This window comes from Larimichthys crocea, chromosome XX (assembly GCF_000972845.2).
Source record: "Larimichthys crocea isolate SSNF chromosome XX, L_crocea_2.0, whole genome shotgun sequence".
Classification (NCBI taxonomy): domain Eukaryota; kingdom Metazoa; phylum Chordata; class Actinopteri; family Sciaenidae; genus Larimichthys; species Larimichthys crocea.
This window is the reverse complement of record NC_040030.1, coordinates 12,074,100-12,093,868: the sequence shown is the minus strand read 5'-3', so window position 1 is coordinate 12,093,868 and position 19,769 is coordinate 12,074,100. Positions and strand designations below refer to the sequence as shown.

General features: G+C 41.5%; 1 protein-coding gene across 6 annotated transcripts in view; it reads right to left on the bottom strand.

Moving 5' to 3' along the window:
- Nucleotides 1-19,769, bottom strand: part of dock4b (dedicator of cytokinesis 4b) — a 119,667-nt gene that overhangs the window by 4,579 nt on the left and 95,319 nt on the right. For 2 of the 6 annotated variants that reach the window (XM_019271522.2, XM_019271524.2), the window contains 11 exons: nucleotides 19,019-19,105; nucleotides 17,372-17,548; nucleotides 14,593-14,676; nucleotides 13,850-13,969; nucleotides 13,286-13,407; nucleotides 12,177-12,288; nucleotides 9,771-9,852; nucleotides 8,434-8,543; nucleotides 4,153-4,225; nucleotides 1,704-1,820; nucleotides 851-915 (listed from right to left, as the gene is read on the bottom strand). In XM_019271522.2, coding sequence (XP_019127067.2) covers nucleotides 851-915; nucleotides 1,704-1,820; nucleotides 4,153-4,225; nucleotides 8,434-8,543; nucleotides 9,771-9,852; nucleotides 12,177-12,288; nucleotides 13,286-13,407; nucleotides 13,850-13,969; nucleotides 14,593-14,676; nucleotides 17,372-17,548; nucleotides 19,019-19,105 — 1,149 coding nt within the window. The remainder of the gene's footprint in view (nucleotides 1-850; nucleotides 916-1,703; nucleotides 1,821-4,152; nucleotides 4,226-8,433; nucleotides 8,544-9,770; nucleotides 9,853-12,176; nucleotides 12,289-13,285; nucleotides 13,408-13,849; nucleotides 13,970-14,592; nucleotides 14,677-17,371; nucleotides 17,549-19,018; nucleotides 19,106-19,769) is intronic. The other 4 variants (XM_019271523.2, XM_019271527.2, XM_019271525.2 and 1 more) reach the window with 3 other exon arrangements.

Genomic DNA, 19,769 nt, shown 5'->3' with positions numbered 1-19,769 from the left:
ACACACACACACAGGCCACACTAACACGCACAAACAATTCCTGTTAGTTGTCACATGTAAGAAGACATCACGCCCCGCAACAAAGCCGCGAGCTTAGTGCTTCTACTTGTGACGAGCACACACAAACAAGATAACAGTTAGCGGGAGACGAGCTTCAGTTCACCGGAGTTGCAAAACAACTTTTCACCCTCATTAAGAGCTCACTCGACGCTGAGCCAACCTTTCCTGGACCTCTCCCGCTTCTGCAGACTGCTATTAACTACTAAGAGGCTCATTAGCAACAAATGAGAGCTGAGAGACAAAGCAAGAGTAATCAGTTTAAACTGTAGACAAACAGGAAAACACTTGAGGTCAGAGATGTAGGGGAAAAAAAATATAAGCGTTTCAACACATTTCAGTCGAGAGATGGTAACATTCAGCTCACGTCTCACAGCATCGACGATAAAAACAAAAACATCCTAACAAACAGTGTTCAATGTTTGAAATTTACAATTAACAGACAAGTACATGTAGTCAAGTTGATGAATCCATCTGGTTGTGCATATTTCTGGCAAGCAGGCAAGCTTGAATTAAACACCAGTTGGCGTCTACCAGGTGTACATTTGAGATAATACGATGAATGTCCTCCAGCCAGTCCTGTTTTGGGTCCTCGTTTGGACAGTATCAGTGTCATAAAAAAGCTTCAGTGAACAATAATGCAAAGCTCCCAAGTCCTTGGATTGACATAGAGTAGGATAAAGACCCTGAAGCTGGCCACTAATCAAGGTCAAGCTGTCAAAGAAAAAGAAAACCCGCCCGCCCCCCACCAAAAAAAGGGAGTGACAGAGGAAGTGGCAGCAACAGAACGAACCTTTTGTGGCGATCTTGACGTAGAGACGGGGGACTGCGACCTCATGTTTTTAGCCGAGGAGCCTGCTGACAACAGGGTGAGAGAGACAGAAGAGAAGAGAAATTCAAATTAGGATTTTTTTTCTTTTCCTTTTTCTTGCATTCGCCGCGATGACACAGCGTGAGTCATGCAAACATACACACACGGAGCTGAAGAGGGGCCAGTGGCTTAAAGCATCAATGAGTCAAATAAGCGCTGATGTTTTTGCAGGTCCTTTAGGCTGCCTTAAGCTGTTTCTACATCCAACAGCTGTTGCTGCTTAATGCAATGAGGGCAGAAGTAGTGAGAGGAAGAGGGAAAAAAATAAATAATAAAAAAACACTCCATCTGCTTATTACGCTGCTGGGCAGTACAATATATCAGAAAACACTGGGGAATAAGTCAAGTCTGTTTCATCTGTAAATAAGTAAATACGGAAAACGCAGTTTGAGTTAATGGTGGAGAAATAGTAATGACATGCATTTCTCAGGAGGCCTGGAAGGAAACACAAATTCAGAAATTGACTGGAATTTCAATCGGCATTGACTTCAGCCCTCTCAAAGTCCACAGAGATTTTCAGACTTGTTCTTACGCATCACATACCAGCAAAGATTTCAGCATGTCAAGACGGTTAATAACGAAAAACGACAACGTCACACGCCTGTGGATGGAGTCAAGCAGCACCGAGACAAGAAAACAGTCAGCTGGAGAGCCTCAGATGGAAAATGTCATAGTAGTAGTAAGTAGGAGGTGCAGAAAACAGCAGGTGTCAAAAGTCAGAGTGGAAGATTAGTGCCATTCTTTTTTGACGATTGGCCGTGATCGGCTAGTTTACCTGAGTACGGTGGCCTAGGAGGTACAGGAGGGCATAGCAATTTGCCAAAAGAGTCAGAGAAGGATGGAGCGCCCTCTTTGACACTGTCAAGGCTCCAGCTACTGGGTGTGGGTCTCACTTACAGTACACAGAAACATCACAAGTCACTTTACAGGTTATGGACACAAGACAACATGGAGAACACGGTGGAATCATGCACATTTCACATGGATGGGATGATGACTGAGAACTAATTAGGAATGATCAACAGGGAAGAGGTGCATTAAAGACCCCAAAAAACAAATTTCTCAGTCAGCGTCACAAGATATCTCTTGATGATTTTCATATAGAGCAGGTCTAGAGCACAATAATATTTTACAGAGACTCAACAATTCCCACCATGAGCAAACGTTCGGCGACAGTGACAAGGAAAAAGTTCCTTATAAGAGGCAGAAACCTCGAGCAGAACCCAGCTACACATCTTAAAAACTGTTTTGGTAATGACATGACTGCATTTTCTTTTTTTCTAAGAGTTGGAAAAATGTGATGTCACAATTATATTTGAATCTAATGACAGTTTGGTGGATTTATTTGGTCACTTTCAGATCAAAACAAACCCAAATAGTTCTGATTAGGCAGATCGAATGAGTTGTTTAGCGTTGAACATTTTTTATGATATTATATTTAATGTACCATACTTCAAGTGTAGTTTTAAGCATTACTTCTTCTCTTCTTAGTCTAATTTTTTGCATTTTTAATTATTATGTCTTCCTGGAGTTCTTCTGGTGTCTCAATCTGCGATGTCTCTTTCTGTCTCACTTCTTGTCCTGTCTCTCTCTTGCCAATTTCAAAGCAGCTGCAGATGATTTTATTCCAGGACTGTTTTTTTTATCTCTTCCCAGAAACACTAACATTAGCTCACATTACTGGCAGAGACATGAGATTAAGGTCAATCAGCTCAACAATCCTCTGAAGAAGAGATATTTGTGGGCAGCGGAGGATATTTTTTTACCGATCAGGAGCATACAGATATTTGTCTGTTTGTCTGGGCTGTATATTCGCTGACAAATACGGAAATGTATTTCATCATCGTTTTGCTACTTTTTTATTTAGTTTGTGTTGTTTTCGTTCATCATTCACAGACAGCAAAAGGAAAAAATATTATTATTGAAAGAAACATGTTTGACACTTAAATATAGCTTTCATAGGAACAGAATTAAAATATAAAGTCTCAGACTGCCTTCAGGTTTATTCATAGGTCACATCCAATCAAACTTTAAGCTCTTAAGTAGCTACAGACATATCGACACTTGAAGTAAATAGAAAGTAGTTTACTGAATTTTCCAAGTGAGGGATTAATGAAGTACTTTCCAGCTACTTCAAGTGCAGACATTTATGTAAAAATAAAATGTAATCAGACATTATAATTGATATCACAGCTGGGTCACAGTAAAGTCTATTGCCTCTGGAAAACCGCTGCTGAACAGCCTTCAGTTTAATTTCACAGGACGACGCTCTATATTTGGTATCTGGAGTTATAATTTAAGGTTTGAGGCGAAAGATGCGACAAACAACACTTTTATGCAGTCGCGGGTTTTGTGTAAATCTTGGCACCTTCTCATTGTCATTGTCATATGCATAAAAAGGTGTCATGTCACCATATTGCGGCGGTTCATCTATCTCTCGCTGCATTATTTACGGATCACGCTTGTGAATCACGTGCGTGAGTCACAAAGGAAGCCATCACATCCTCACTCTTTATTTTTAAAAAGGTGTCTCTTCCGCAATCCTCCTTAATTATTTCACAAAGTGCTCTGAAAGCGGCTGCTGATGGAAGGAAATGCATTCCCACGTGTTCAGTTTCCACTCAGTTTTGCAGAAGTTCAGAGAAAAGCAATTGAACTCTTCAGGTTTTTTAAATTACACATAGTGAGGGGGGTCGGCTTTCAGTCTCAATTCACAGGGACATTTCTCCCTGGAAAAATGCAAGAAATATTCATCTCCCCTCAACTATGCCGAGCAAAATGCCAACCGGGGGGGCTTAACTAATAGATACGCATTCATACATATGAATGTCACACACGTCCGTCAGCATCGCAGGGATAGTACCTACCATTTCATTACTCCTTCAAGATGAAACGCTGTAATCAAGACGGTGTGTCTGGTTAGGACTCGTGAGCGAATTGGAGCCCAGCGTTTTATGTGTGTGTGTTTTTAATTGTGTGTGTGTCTCCCGAGGAGCTCCCTGAAGCAGCTGCGTCAAGACAGATGCCTCCAGTCACTCTGTGGTCAAACTGTCACACACACTGCACACACCGTGGACGGCAGCGTAAGCATCGGTGAGTAATAGAGGCAGATGATTCTGCCGCGGCATTATTGTTGCCTCTCCACCAAAGAGAGCTTTTGTTCAGAAACACATACCAGGCTCTTTGAAACAACAATAAGGAGCACACTAAACGCAATGTTTTACCTTTGTCTGGTGCCGAGAGGTTGGGATCGCTCCGTGGTAAAGTGGTGTCACCTATCTGGTGAGGAGGAGCTCTCTGCAAACAGAATCCAAAAGTCACTAAAGTTAAACACAATGCAGCATAAAATAAAATAAAAAAAACAACTTGGCTTGGGCTAACACGGGTAAATGCCAGCTTTAACATGAGAGGAATAATTGGATATTGGACGGTAAAACAAATATCAAGGTGTGAAATGTTTCCCGAGCAAAAAAAATTCAATAGAAGAGACAGAGGGAGACGCGAGAGAGCAGCGGAGTCAGACAGACACAGGCGGAGAGAAAGAGTGTTGAATATGTAATGACCTTTATGTCTGGTGTGGTATTTGTAGAAGTGTGTGAGCGCTCAGAAAATATCGGAATAAGATACAGTGTTGTTTTAATTAAATGATACAGTGATCATTGTTTCTAATAATCAATAATCCATTAGCAAATAGCGAGTCCTTTGCTCCTGTCAGGTTGGAAGTAATTGTCAGGCCTTCTCCCAACATCTGTTCATCGACAGACTTTGAAACGTTTCTTTTGATTCGACACAAACAGGGCGAGTCGTGCCAGTAGCGTCAGCGCTGACTGTACGAGATGAAAGTGCCCCGAAGAGCAAACACATTATTTTTCTGTTACAGTAGCTTTGTCACCGAGGATGGAGTGTGTGATTGCGTTACGTGCTGCCCTTCGGCTAGAGAGGAAACCGCAATATCATGTTGTTCTTGTTCTCGTGGTAACATTAGCTTGCAGTACCGGGATGTCAGTACCGATGATTTTTCTTTTACAAAAAAAAAAAGAAAAGAAAAAAAAAAGAGGCAAAGCTCCACCGTCTGGCTTTAAATAAATATCAGTATCAGCTGCTCTTGAAAAAAAAAACAAAAAAAAACTGCATTTCTCAGCTACAAAGAGGCCTCGTGGCACGTGGCCTCATCCAGGACAGAAGTCAGCCTCTGAAAGGTGCTGTACAATCCGGAGGTGACCTTGTTTTCTGCTCCAGCATGCACCTTATGATGCAGTATTGGACAAACGTGCCCATAAAGAGCAACGTGTCAGGCCTATATAATATCTATATATATATTATGGCATGCCGTTCAGAAATTAAACCTTTGAATATATTGAATGAAGTCTGAATATATTGAAGAAACCTTGATTATTTGAATGAAACTTTGATATATATGAATGAGTCTGAATAATATGGAATGAAACTTTGAATATATTGAATGGAAACCTTGGATATATGGAATGAAGTCTGAATATATTGAACGAAACCTTGAATATATGGATGATGAAACTTTGAATATATGGAATGAAACTTTGAATATTGAATGAAGTCTGAATATATTGAACGAAACCTTGAATACATTGAATTGAAAACTTGACTGACGTCAGACTTCCCGGCATCTTGTGTAACGTGTGGATGCTATAGCTAAAGTGAGAGTGACAACGAGTCAGTCCGCTCACAATCCTGTTGCAGCAATATTAAACTATGAGGACATAATTAACACTGCGTGTACGGGCCAAAATCCCACCGATAACCCCTGATCAATTACCGTTTTCCTGACAAGGAAGTTCGCTCCCTTTTTAATCGTGGCAGAATAAAACAGGCCAGACAGCTGTATCAAGGCCAACCTCAGCATGCCTTCAACCCACAGGAGTGCCCACAAACACCCAGTGGCGGCTCGGACTGGCAGTCTGTGATACGGGCAAAATGCCAGAGGGCCGGTCCATCTCCCACATTTGGGCCGGTGGGCTCTGATGTTTTTTTGTATGTATGTATTTGTTTTTTGTAGCCTTTGCAACATTTGCCCAGCAGCCCAAAATGACTTGCGGCCCATTTTGCATCAATTTGGAATAGGCTTGGGTTGCACTGGCTATATCGGATTAATATTTGCCTCTTCATGACGGGTTCAGAAGTTACGATTTACACCCCCCCCTCCCCTGGCAATCAAATGGATGCGTCCATGCAGCCGCAGGTTTATGTGAAACCGAAGCAGGGATGAGACTCATATACAGTCTATAGATAAACTTCATACTTATGTTGCCACGAATTTATTTCAATAAATTATGGACGACAGAGGTTCTAAAAAGAGGAAAAGGAGGAGCAGAGAAAATCCGAGTTAAGATGCGAAAAAGGGCCGCATAATCGGGAGTCGAACCTGCGCCCCCGCAGCGGCCTTCACATATGGAGCGGTTTGCTTAAGCTACCGAAACTAAACACCCAAACGGCTCCAATGATGGGCCGGTCCCGAGAAAAAAATGCCAGGGCCGGACTTTGTTCCTACGCCGACCCTGACTCAGTGCACAATCTCCACCCATACCAAAAAGAGGGTCCAAGACACTGTATGGAGCTTTATATAGTTTTCAGGTGATTTAATGAGGTAACACAGTGAATTGCCGTGCGTAATGGCACTGCTCTCTGACGCGGCACTCTCCGGGACTGGAGGAGCTGCTGCGGCTACAGGGATTTCATGAACTGAAAGAGAAGCTCTTCATAAATTGTTTAGAATACATACGCATCGCGCCAACATTCATAGATCCAATGCAGGGTGAAATATTTGTTTATTATTGACGTATTATTTATGATCCGCGACACATTGTCAGCTTTGGGCAGCTACTCACACAGCGGACTGCGGACAGGACCGACAAATGCCTAATGAGATTATTGGCGAAACTTTATGCCTGTTGTAGGCCTACACCCGGTTAGAAATTGAGCTTTTTCGGGAGGATTTCGGCACGCATTCGCAGTGTATTTATCATGTCTCATTGTTTAATATCGCTGCTCACTAGATTTCGGGCGGCCTGACTCATTGTCTTTCGCTTTTACAGACTGTTACAACAGATGGCTGCAGGCACTCCGCGAAGTCTGACGTCAGTGAAGTTCTTTATATTCAAGGTTTCACTCAATATATTCAGAGTTTCATTCAATATATCAAAGGTTCACTCCATATATTCAAGTTTCATTCCATATATTCAGACTTCACTTCAATATATTCAAGGTTTCGTTCCAATATATTCAGACTTCATTCATATATTCAAGTTTCATTCCAATATTCACGGTTTCGTTCAATATATCAGACTTCATTCCATATATTCAAGGTTTCATTCAATATATTCAAAGTTTCATTCCATATATTCAGACTTCATCAATATATTCAAGGTTTCGTTCAATATATTCAGACTTCATTCAATATATTCAAGGTTTCATTCATATATTCAGACTTCTTCAATATATTCAAGGTTAATTTCCTGAACGGCATGCCCATATATATATATATATATATATCTTATATATATATTATATATATATTAATATATTATATATAGGCGGGCTGACCATCTGTAAGGGCCACAAATGAGAGAAAGATGAGTTTTCCTTTTCCCCCCCGTTTCAAAATGTTCTTTTGATGATATCCTCAGTGTTACTTTGGATCTTCTGGATAATGTTTTGATCTTAGTGGTTTATGTTTTTTGTTTTTCAGACTGGCGTGACAAACTGATGACAGCTTTAATTACTACAAAACCCATGAGCCCTGGCAACTGTTGCTACGGAGAAGGAGAGCTGTCGTGAATTCAAAACGCTTTCTTTGTTGTAGTTGTGATCATAATTGTGTTGAGACAAGAATGTAACAGATTTTAAAGCTCTGGGCTTGGATGTTGGAAGAAAAATGCACCTTGGGAGTTATAGTTTTTTTTTTGTGTAGTTTCTTAAATTTTTCAAGAATCAGATATTTTCTAACTGACGGTTCAACTGGGAGAGTTCGAGAGCCTACGTGACGGCACAAGTGGAACATTAACATTTTATTTCAGCTAGAAAATTTGAATTTTTTCCCCAGTATCCCATCTTACAAAAAGGTAAAAATGCAGTTACAGTGTGTTTCTATTCAACATCCTCTGGACTAATATGTTTTGTTAGATATATTGCATATTAAAAATATTCTTCATACTGTGAACTTTTGCACGTTATCTGGCTTGCAGACTTGCACATTCTTGCAATAACTGTAGGGCTCTTTTCATCCTAAAAACACATTTTACATATATTTATATCGTTTATATTTTTTAGTACTTGATTTTTCATCTTCCTTTTAGTGTTATATTTATTACCTAATGTTTGTTATGCGCCAATAACACCATGACAAATTCCAAATACTGTATGTGAAAGGCTACTTGCTAATAAACCTGATTCTGATTCAACATTATACTGTGCCATAATGTTTATAATCATACTGCCTACCTCTTAGTGCGTGTGTGTGTGTGTGTTTTAACCTGTGCAGGGTCCAGGGGGTTGGGGAAGATGGCGCTGACCGGCCTCTCTCTTGGAGACAGACAGGCATTTTCTCTGGAATGCTTGTGTTTCTCTGCCATCTGTGGTGAACCTGTTATGAACGGTATGAGATATTAGAGTGGTAACAAACACACACACACACACACACACACACACACACACACAGGACAGCATGCGCAACACATAAAGGACCAAATAGCAGCAAGGTGTTAGACTATTACCCACAAATACTGGCAATCAGGAAAGGCCAATCTCTGCTTCTCCCTCCAAGCCTCTCCACCATTCTTTCAGCCTCACTGGCTCCACCACATGATAAATGGCCTGCACCCACTCCCCCCCTACACACACACACACACTCCTCAGATAGTCCGGACAATCACACCAGACAGGGACACATGCTACACCCTGTCACAGAAACATATGTAGCACACACACACACACAGATCAAACACAAAAGACCACACACGCACCCGCTCACGCAAATACTCCCTCACACCATTTTCCCCTCGCACTTCCCCTCATCTGGTGTTAGCCACTGTGCAGATCTTGATCCATTAGCGAATGTGAGACCACTTGGAAGGCTATCATATGAGTATGAGATAGCCATCGCTGGCTCTCATTCAGATAACACACTAGCAATAATTCTCTCCAGGCTTTATGGGTAGACAGAGGCCACTTTTATAAGGGCGCCGCCCGCTGCCAGCAGCTTGCCGATGAGGAGTGTATACGCTTCTATAAATGTCTTCATATATTCCCAGTTTTTATGATGTGGATCAGGCGGGAACACTCTTGCACGGTTGAACACAGCGAGATAAGAGGGGCCAGACGGAGAAGGCATTAGATATTCACACTACACTGTAGGAGGCTTGGCCCAGGCTGGACTGGAGATTGTACTGAGGTCCAAGAGGGACACTCCACAGAGCCGTAATCATCTCTTACTCTTTCTTGCCCTGTCTTGCATTTTCACTGGCTCCATGTTTCTTTCAGCAGCGTTTGTCTCCACGTCTCAGCCCATTTCATTTTTCATCTCGGCTCATTCTCTATTCTCTCTATTTTTCCAGTCTCCTCACTTTTTTCTCTCTCTCTCTCTCTCTCTCACGTGTAGCCGTCGTCTAACCTGGCTAACCTCACCCCAACATGACGTCGCGGTGCTTTGAGAGAACATAGTGTCACCGAAAGGTCAAAAGGTGCGGTCCCCGTGTTCTGTGTGTCCAGCTGAACCTCTGCCTGCTTCCTCGGCGTGAGTCACTCTGCATTTAAACATCAGCTAAAGGCTTACAGTGTACAGCATTTTTTTAAAAATGAGCGCCGGTCTCACCTCTGGCACTGGAGGGGGCTGAGCTGGTGACATTGGGCGAGGCAGAATGGTTGGAGCTGAGGCTTGAGGTAGACGGACTGGGCTGCAGGCGGGATGACAAGAAGAACAATTGCATCATTATCATGAACCAGAAGCATAATTTTGAATGTTATTCATTTATTTCACAACTTCACTTAAAAGCTGCTATGTGTTTTTTGTGTTTTGCATTTCTTTTTAGGTCATTAAAATAAAAGGGACAATCTGGGTGTAATTTGGTGATGGTGCCTTTTTATTCCTCTGCTGGAGGGCATCAAAGAAGAAAGAAATGTGTAACTGAGTTGGCTTTAACCAACCACAGAACTGCAGTTTTGCTTTTTCTTTGCTCCAGAGAAGAGCTTTTATTTTGGAATTTAAACCTTTATTCGATGGAGACAGCTGACAGGAGTGACAGGAAAGTAGGGAGAAAGAGAGGAGGGAATGACATCCAGCAAATGGACACAGGTCAGAATCAAACCCTGGGCAAGGGCCAAGCCTTTGAACATGGGGCGTAAGCTCTTCATTCATACTTTTTAAAATATTCATACTTTTTCCACGTCCAAATTTTACATTAAAATGAATGGCACAACCTTCAAATCTTTCCGCTACGTCGACATACTTTCAGCTACAGACTTAATTTAGAAAACTTTAATCTGTACACAAGACTTTTTTTACGACTGTTTTTCAGTTCATTTCACATTTTTGCATCAGGCATTTCAGCAGAAGGCATCCACACCGCGTTTTCCACAGGAAATACAGTTTTCTAGTTAAAGTTCAGTTCCATTTATTGTAGCAGAGCCTTAAAGAGTGTCATTGGAAACACCTGCGTTTACTATTTCATGTCAAAATGGCTGCCGTGGAAAAAGACCTACTAACTTTACGTAGTAATTTATTTATTTAGTCTGTATAAAACAAAGTGTAAAAATAACATGTTGTTGTTGTATGGAGGTTATGTGGTGGACTTTTCTTGGCCGTGGGCAGTGATTTCCTTGGAGTCTGTGGCTGTTGCCTGGCAACCTCACAGTGACGAAAAGACGAAGCCAGGGGTGTCAAACATCCAATGGATGACTTTGCAAAGTTCAAATGTTAAATAAAATACACTGCTGCTCCTCATAGACAAAGAAATGAGTGAAATATTATGTTGTTGTTCATTTCCAAAACACATTACTTGTTACTGGTTACTTGTTAATGTTTTCATCATGTAGTTCTTCACACTCAAAGAAAGGGAATGATTTGAAGTTTTACTGGTTCTGCCTACGTGAGATCAAAGGTGGCTGTATGTTTGAGTTGGAAACCAGCTGCTGCTGATTTTCATCTTTCCATTTCATATTTACTGTACAGAGGTGTGTGTGTGTGTGTGTGTGTGTGTGTGTGTGTGTGTGTGTGTGTGTGTGTGTGATATTGATGTTATCATACAACTCAGTGAGCTTATTTCCCAAAATGTCAAAGTATTTTTTTTTTTTTTCAGATTTAAAGTACAAAAATTTTAACACTCACTAGAAATGTCATCAGGATAATATTATAATAATATTATATTATGTATATTATCATTATTGCATTGCCATATTACTATAACAAGCAATGAAATCTATTATCTTTATTAAATTCTATTAAAAATAGATTTTTTTTTTTTTTACAATTTAGGCAAATACTGTGCATACATCTATGATTTTACATAATGGATCTTTGTAGTCTAGAAGGTTTTTGTATGTATCTTTATACTATATCTTAATATACACACACACAGACGGTTGACAGATGAGACTAGATTTGTCACAATGACTTTGGCCACTGTGGTCAGAAAACAAACAACAAAAAAAACCCACCCTGTGTCTGAAACAAATTCATGTACAATCCATCACAAAGTCTGTCTGAAACATTAAAAGCCTCCGTCTACAAAAGGAGTACAGGTTTAAAGGATTAATGTTTGTCATTAGGATCACTGTTCAGTGAATTGTACTTGATCTGTAGAATAAAAGCTATGATTTTCAAAAACAATATTGAAATAGGTTCAGTCAGATCCATGACAACATCCCTTCTCTCTCTGCTTCCTGTTGTTGCAGGCCTGCCAGGTGCAGCAGAGAGCTTGCCAGGAGTTGTCGGCAGCTTCTGCATTGGCCAAATCTAGTTTAGATTACTGCCCAACTCCAGCAAGCGGCCTGGACGGACCACACAAAGCACCGTGTCTTTATTTGATATAATCATGACAGTTTTCTTGGCCCGGACAAAGCTCCAAACAAGCGGAGAGGGGTCAGAGGAGAAGAGAATTGAGTGTGGATCAGAGTGAGAGGGATTAAAAAATATTGCAAGTGAAATGTGTACAGAGCGGGAGGCCAATTATGGGATGTGGACATTGTGTGTTTGTGTGTATGAGGGAGAAGGAGAGATTACCTGCATGTTGAAGACTTCATCCGAACTCTCGGACTGTCCTGTGATGTTACTGACTTCGTTGGACGCTTGAGATGACAGAGAGGACGAGGAGTAGCGGTTCACCGCAGGGTAACTGAGAGGGCTGTGGGCGAGAGAGCGACAGACAGACGGAGAGAGAGAGATGGTCACGGTGGCTTCTGGTAAAAGGGAGATAGGTCGTGGTATTTTGTTTCATTAGGTTTCACTCACCGAAGATTCAGCACGAGGCAGACAAAAGGCAGACGGGGGAGGGAGAAAGACAAACAGAGACAGAAAATGTCAGATTATAAGAAGATAATCGATACAGCAATCACAGCATTTCGTCAAGCACTTGTCAGCCAAAAGGCGAGTTTGAAAAAAAAAAAAGGTTACAGAACAAACACAATGGGGCTTTTGAAGGGAGGGTAAAGCAGAAGACTTTATCAAAATAAATAACATAAAAAAAGTCGTTATAACCAGGATTTCTGTTGCCAAACAGAGTCCAAATAAAAAAAATAGAAGAAATAAAAACTTGAGTAAAAAGCAAAATGTCACTAGGAGATGGAGAAGATGTATGTGTCGGTGTCTTTCTGTGTGGCTGTGCCCCCTGGGATCAGACTGTGGAGGCAGAATGTCGCAGGTAGACAGAGTGGCAGGGTCACTGAACACATCAAAACACACACACACACACACACACACACACACACACACACACACACACACTTATGCACAGTCTGCCTGCTGGCCCTGGCAGCAGCCACTGTCCCTGTGGGTGCCAGTCAGTTGTCCTTAACCCACCCCCCCCAACATAATGTATGCCCAGATGGAGCCACACTGGTAAAGAACGGAAGAAGAAGAAGAAGAGAGCAAAGGCACAGAGCATGGTGTTGGGAGGTGAGCTGGGTACACACGAAAAAATAGGAGATAAGATAAAGAGAGAGAGGGGGCACATCAAGAGTCAACAAAAAGGAAGGCGAGACAATACGAGCAGCTTTTGTTCCAAGTGTTCTAAAACAATACAAATAAAAAAGTTAAAAGAAAGAAAGACACACTGTAGACAGAACTGAAAAAAGACTGAAATTAAAAGAAAATTTGACAAAAGAGGTTGTCACCTCCGCCTGGCAACCCCTCTGCCACCGTCAGGGCTAATGATGTTGGGCACAGAGTTCCTGCATGTTCGCGGGCTCCCGTTGGTGAAGTGCACTGGGCTCGCGCGCACATAAGCTGGAAACTCCTGCGGCGTTGAAATCAGGGGGAGAGAAGAAAGTGCACATCATTTTTTATTTTTTTATTGTGCATTGAGCATAAGGTATGTAAAGCAAAATACACACAAATGCAAATAAAGGAAGTGTGCTCAACGAGAGCTGGATTTCTCCGAAGGAGGACTAACGGGTTGATTCACGTGGAAGTCTGAACACAGCGGCCGCTCTCTGTTGTCACAGCCAGAGCGTGTAAAAGACTCGAGCAGACTTAATGAGGAAAATCATTAACACAAGTTGGACTGTTTTTAAACGTCCTAATACAAGACTGATTGTCATTAACTAAAATAAATTACTGCTACTGCTAGTGATAAAATGATTAACTGATGACTGACTACTGCTGCTGCTGCTACCACTTGCAGCTTTTAAAAATTCATTCTTTAAAAATGTATTACCATGTCTGGTCTTCTGGCTTACCTGTATGCCCAGACTGGATTTCATCAGGTGAAACTGGTCCACTAACTTCTTGTGGAGAGGTCTCATGTCCTGGGGAACAAATTTCTCATGCACAGCGAGGCCGTACTCCAGAATGTGTGCCTGCAAAACGAGAGCTGGTTAGCATCTCTGGATATCGTAAATAACTAAATCTGAAGAGGTTCCACACGTGTATAGTTAGATTAAGTTGATACATTTACATGTGATTGTGAATTGGGTTTCGTTTTGCTGTATTTTTAACAATATTTTATGAGTAAATGCAGCGAGATATCTGATAAATATCTGGAAATAATGTGAGTTATATCAACAAAATCAAGTTGATATCACCTGAAATAATGTGAGTTATATCAACAAAATCAAGTTGATATCACCTGACATCCCTAAAAAAAGCTACAAAAAAGACTCAAACTAGCCAAGAGGTCCAGCTCTGACCTGGACTCCATAGAGGAAGTTGGGGAGAGGAGGATGTTAGCAAAGCTGACATCCATAATGAACAACTCCAACTGTGGGGTCCTTAAACACCTCCTTCAGCAACAAGTCTTTATCTTTTATCCACTTTTTTTTAAAAGAAAAACAGGATTTTAACACTTGGTACTTAACTAAATGATGCTATGAATACACACTGCAAACTGACAAAAACAACTCAAGGTCCACTTACTCAAATGTTCTTCAGAGTGTTTTGTCTGTTTCCAAAGTTTAAGGTCTTTAAATCTCTCATTACAAACCTGTTCAAACATGAGTTCTCTCAGTCGCCCAATCTTGTCGCCATCCTCGGGGTGATTCATAATGTAGTCCTTCACGAAAAAGGCCTGAGTGGAGACAAAATGCAGAACATCTGTTATGCGCACACCGGGAGATGAAGCAGTAGGCTTTCTGCACCACAGAGTTACCTGAATCCCTGCTGGGCTGACACAGTGAATTAGCGTCCACATGTTTTTTTTTTTTGTCCTTAAAAAACATTCAGGAACAAACTGAGTAAATAACCAACACAGAGTAAACTAACATCCGGTTCAAATAGTGTGTTATACACCTGTCTGAATTTTTGTGTTGTGATATTTATATCAAGTTCAGGGACGAGAATAAAACAGACTAAAAATAAAAGAAGAGAAACACACTTTTTCTTTGATTTACAGGTTTTTTTTCTTGAATTCTTGTTCATGTGCTTCCTGTTATAGATCATGCCTCTTCAGAAATCTCACACTTCTTAATTATGTCTCACGGACTGAGCTTTCTATTCCCTTTCCAGACATTTCCACTGACTCAGGGGAGAAACAGATAAGATGACAAAATTTCTCGGCCCACTTTGAATGACGTAACCTTTTTTTTTTTTCTTCACTTCCATACATTCAAAAAAAAAAATGCCAGTTTGTCACTGTTTACAATGACATCAACACTTGTGATGTGTCTACAGATTATGCTAAGCCCTTTTTCAACGTGCACAAAGAGAGGAGAGAGGACGAGCCGATGAAAGGCTCGCCTCGTAATCAGCTTTCGAAATCTGCCACAGAGGCAGACGCACGCATGCACAAAAAGAGGGAGTGAAAGGTAAAGATCAGCGAGGTTTCTCTCCCAAGGACACAGCTGTTTATCTCCAAAGAGACAGAGCCAGATGACGGATAGAGAGAAAAGATGCAGCTTCAAACATGACTCTCTCTCACACACACACACACACACACACACACACACACACACACACGAACATCCTGAGTGAAAAAACAAATATTATTTCTTCAGACAAACATCCTCAGATAGAAATCTCTACAGTATAAAGATAGCGTATATTAGTATGCATTGGGCATGATATCATGTTCCACAGATGAAACACAGAAATGAATGAAATGGAAAAATATTTCATTGCATAAACATTTCGCTCTTTATAGCCGATGTACGATAAAGTACATATGCAACAGTACCAAGGTAGTAATTCTAAAGAGAGAAGTGCTGCTTTCAGCAGGAAACTCCAAACCGAGGACCTCCGGAAAAGGCGGCGAAAATAATCAATAATCTTCTGCGAATGATGGAAGTTCCTCGTCGGGCTTTGGGGAGTGAGGCCTCGCCGTGGAGCGGCTCAGTTAATCATTAGAAAAGTCCAATTAGAGATGGAAACGCTGAGGGGAGGGGGGAATAAATCAGACAGCATTCCCCCCCCTCTTGGGCTTTGACTCAAACTAAAGCAATAAATCTGAATATTAATAATGACAATTTCTCCTTCATTTGGAGCAGAGCAAACCTCCACAGCTGTCAATCGGCATTACGACGGAAAAATTAATAGATTTACGGCGCGTTTGGCGGGTCGCCTCGCGCGGTATGAAATAAGCGTAGACACCGGCGGCGTGTTGGCCTGCAGAAGGAGAAGCCCCGTCTCAAAATAATTGAAATATGTGTCAGTTTCAATTGTGCATGATGTGAAAATTAAAATTAGAAGCAGCTGCAGGATGTTTGTTGTCAATCTTTACACAGAGAAACGCCTTTTTTCATATTCGTATCCATAGAAACACACACACATGACCTTGCCCTGGCGTGCGTAGAAAAGTAAAGAGCTGCTCTGTACATTAGAAGCTGAAAATCATTTTCATGCGCTGCCGGGTTTTTGTTTTTTTTCCCCAGACAAAATAATGGCAGTGGGAAGCACTTCAGTGACCCTTGCCTTTGTGGCTCTATCAAGTATCCTACAAACCTTAATGGGCTTCTTCTAACATGGAGGCACGCTCTTCTGCGCAAACCTAATATACTTTCGCATCAATGGTATACACACACATGAACACGGACACCCACATATACACTCCCGGTGGAAAAGCGTGGTTGCTATGCGACGCAGAGCAAGTCCTCTCGGTTTGTTAAGAGGGTTTTCTTCAGTAGACTTGTGTCTTTTTCTTCAATTATGCTCCTACTGGTTGAGAAATTGTCACCATCCTGCAATTTTGTGCTATCGAGGAGCTTTTGGAGAAGCATTAGATGCAAATGTTTGTCACGTGACTGACCATATTTCAGTTTCTTTCTCCACCAAGCTGTGTGTCTGTCTGTTACAACTTTGGTGTATGATGTAGCAGCTGCATAAACACTCCCATCTCATTCATTCAGCCATTAGCCATCTATCTCTCTGTGCTGCTTCCTCACACTCTTCTTTCCATCTGCCATTTTTTGACCTGACCCCTCTTTCTCCCCACATCCATCCATCCACATCGACCGAACCCCCCCATCCATCCATCCATCCATCCATCCACCCTTCCATCTCATTTCCCCGCTTTCATCTTCCCCCCCTCCTGCTCTCCGCTCATCTATCCATCCCCATCGCTCCATATCAGTCAAACCTACACCCAGCCATTCGTGCATCCATCCATCTGTTCATCCACTCCTCCCTCCGCAAAACGCTCTCTCTGTCCATACATCTCTCTGCTAAAACCCACCTTCATGCATCATTAGGCGATCCATATGTCATTGCTCCTCACCACTGCCTCAGTCTCTAAAACCCTCCAACCATATCCTCCATCTATCCATCCATACCTCTTGGTAGCGGGCCAGCCCCCCATTGACAGCGGCGTCGATGACCCCGTTGAGGCACATGGTGAGGGGGTTGATGTTCTGCATCTGGCGGCTCTGACACTGGGTGATCAATGTTCGCAGTTGTAAGTTCTTGTTCTCGATAACCTCGATGGCATTCTCCAGCGGGCTCACCTCCACCTGTGAAGGGGGGAGATTGTAGATATAAAACAAGAGTCTTAAGGGGCCACTTATTCTGTAGCACCAAAGGGAGCATCTAAAGTCTGAAGGCTAGAAGAAAAGAACCCTGATGATATCGTCAAGGTTATTTCCATCTTAGTTTGGGCTGCCTGTGAAGTCTGAAAGTAGTGGTTGTCTGGGCTCATAGCGGTGCATTCTGGGAGGTGTAGGAGCCAGCCTTTTTTGGAGGTTGATCTCAGATATGCTTTGATTTGAAGTTCAATATTACATGAATGTTGTGCCCCTTCAATTCTTAAATAAGCGGATTGATTCTGAGTATTTTTCCCACAGAATTTTTTTCTGAAAAGTTCAGAGAAATTTTACATGCTCAATAAATATTTGCATTTGTGTGCAGAGTGCAAAAAGTTCGATTTTTAACCTCCAGATCTGGCAAAAGCCGGTTAAAAAGAACGGACCTTAAGACCTGAATTTTTCAAATGGTAGCTGTGATTATGGAACAAATTTTGGCCATGTCAAGGAGGTAGAATAATTTGCTGCCAACAGTGGCTTATTTACACATTCAGCAGCCAGATTTACCAAAACAGAAACACTGCGTGGACGTAAAACCAAAACAAGGAGCCAAAAGATGCTAAAATGCCCAGCAGAGCTGATTGGAGCTGTGTAGTTGGGGTATTTATACTACCAGCGGCATATTTCACACAAACACAACAGTCTGTTGATATAAAACTAATTATGACAGCTGCTTCAGGTATAAGGTATGCACTGCATGCAAGTATTTAGTATATGGTCACTTTTTCATTATTCGTGGATGCATAAAATAGTTCTTCATCCTGTGTTTCTTCTTTTTCTCTTCCTCCGTCTCACACAAAGCTTAATCCTCCTACTAATAGAGCTTTTGCCAGTTCTGTATTTTACATGCTACTGCACAGCATAACCATCTTAGAACAACAGAGGGTTCACAATCCACAATTTCACACCACGCTCAGCAGATATGCGCTTAAGTATACACACACCATGTTATGTTTTGCATACGCTTTAAAAAGCATTTAAAAGAAATCCTCCCACTCCTTCGAGATCTGAGGGAGAAGATCCAAGACAGGAAGCTTTTGAGGGGATTTACGTGTAACAGTGTAGCAAAGGACTTTAGGCTTAAAAAACACAATAAGTATTGGTAGAATATTCCCAGTACAACAATCAGTTCTGGGAATTGGACTTGTTGGTAATCAAAGCAAAGCTATTGGATATTTAGTATGAAATCCAATCTATCCAACGGAGGCAACGAAACGTGTCCAGTATCTCCAAACTCATGACCTCGGCTATTACTGTTGTTCAGCGTAATGACTCGGATCAATACTTTGGTATTAGTTGGCATTACTCTAAACTGCAACCTGCAAAAATAAAACAGCGTCTCTCGTGTGACTGTGTGTATGGGAATTCTGTCTTCATCTTTATTTCATCAGACACACTCACCAGCTCTCTCTTGTCCACTTCAAACCAGCGGGAGATGCCTGGAAGACTCTGGACCAGGGTCAGGGTCGTCCTCTCCACCCAAAGGCTCTGCATTAACACACGATACACTCCCAAGTATGAGCTGATTGCTAAACACACTTAAGAAAAAAAATCCATAGCTGCTTTTTGCCTGATGCGCACATGCACTTTATCTCTGGCAGCCAGCACAGGATGTAATTATAGACACATAGTTAGAAGGAAACATGTCGACTACAACTACTGCCAAACGCTGCCTTGTAGGTGGAGGTCAGATGTCATATCTTATATCTCGCATCGTCATTCATGTTCCACCACTTACCCTGTCAGCCAGCATGCTTGTCAATATGCCAACATCGAGCAAGGTCATTTTGAGAGCACGTAAACTATGGAAATTCGAGCATTGACTGCAGGCAATTAACATAATAGATTCACAACTTAAGGAAGCATCCGCAGTGATGTTTGTTGTCAAGAATCATAAAGAAAGGAAAGTAGAAAATTGTTGTACTTTCTGTGTACTATATTTTATAAACAAACTCATCATTTTGTAAATATTTGGGACTGTTGGACAAAACAGGTAATTTAAAAAAGATGTCACCTTGAGCTCTAGAAACTTGTAATCGACATTTTCTGACATTTCATAGATAAACTCATCCATCAACTCATTTAAAAATATAGTTTGATACTAAAATCTTAACTTAATGTCCATTTAGTTCATTCTGGACTTTTTTTTGTC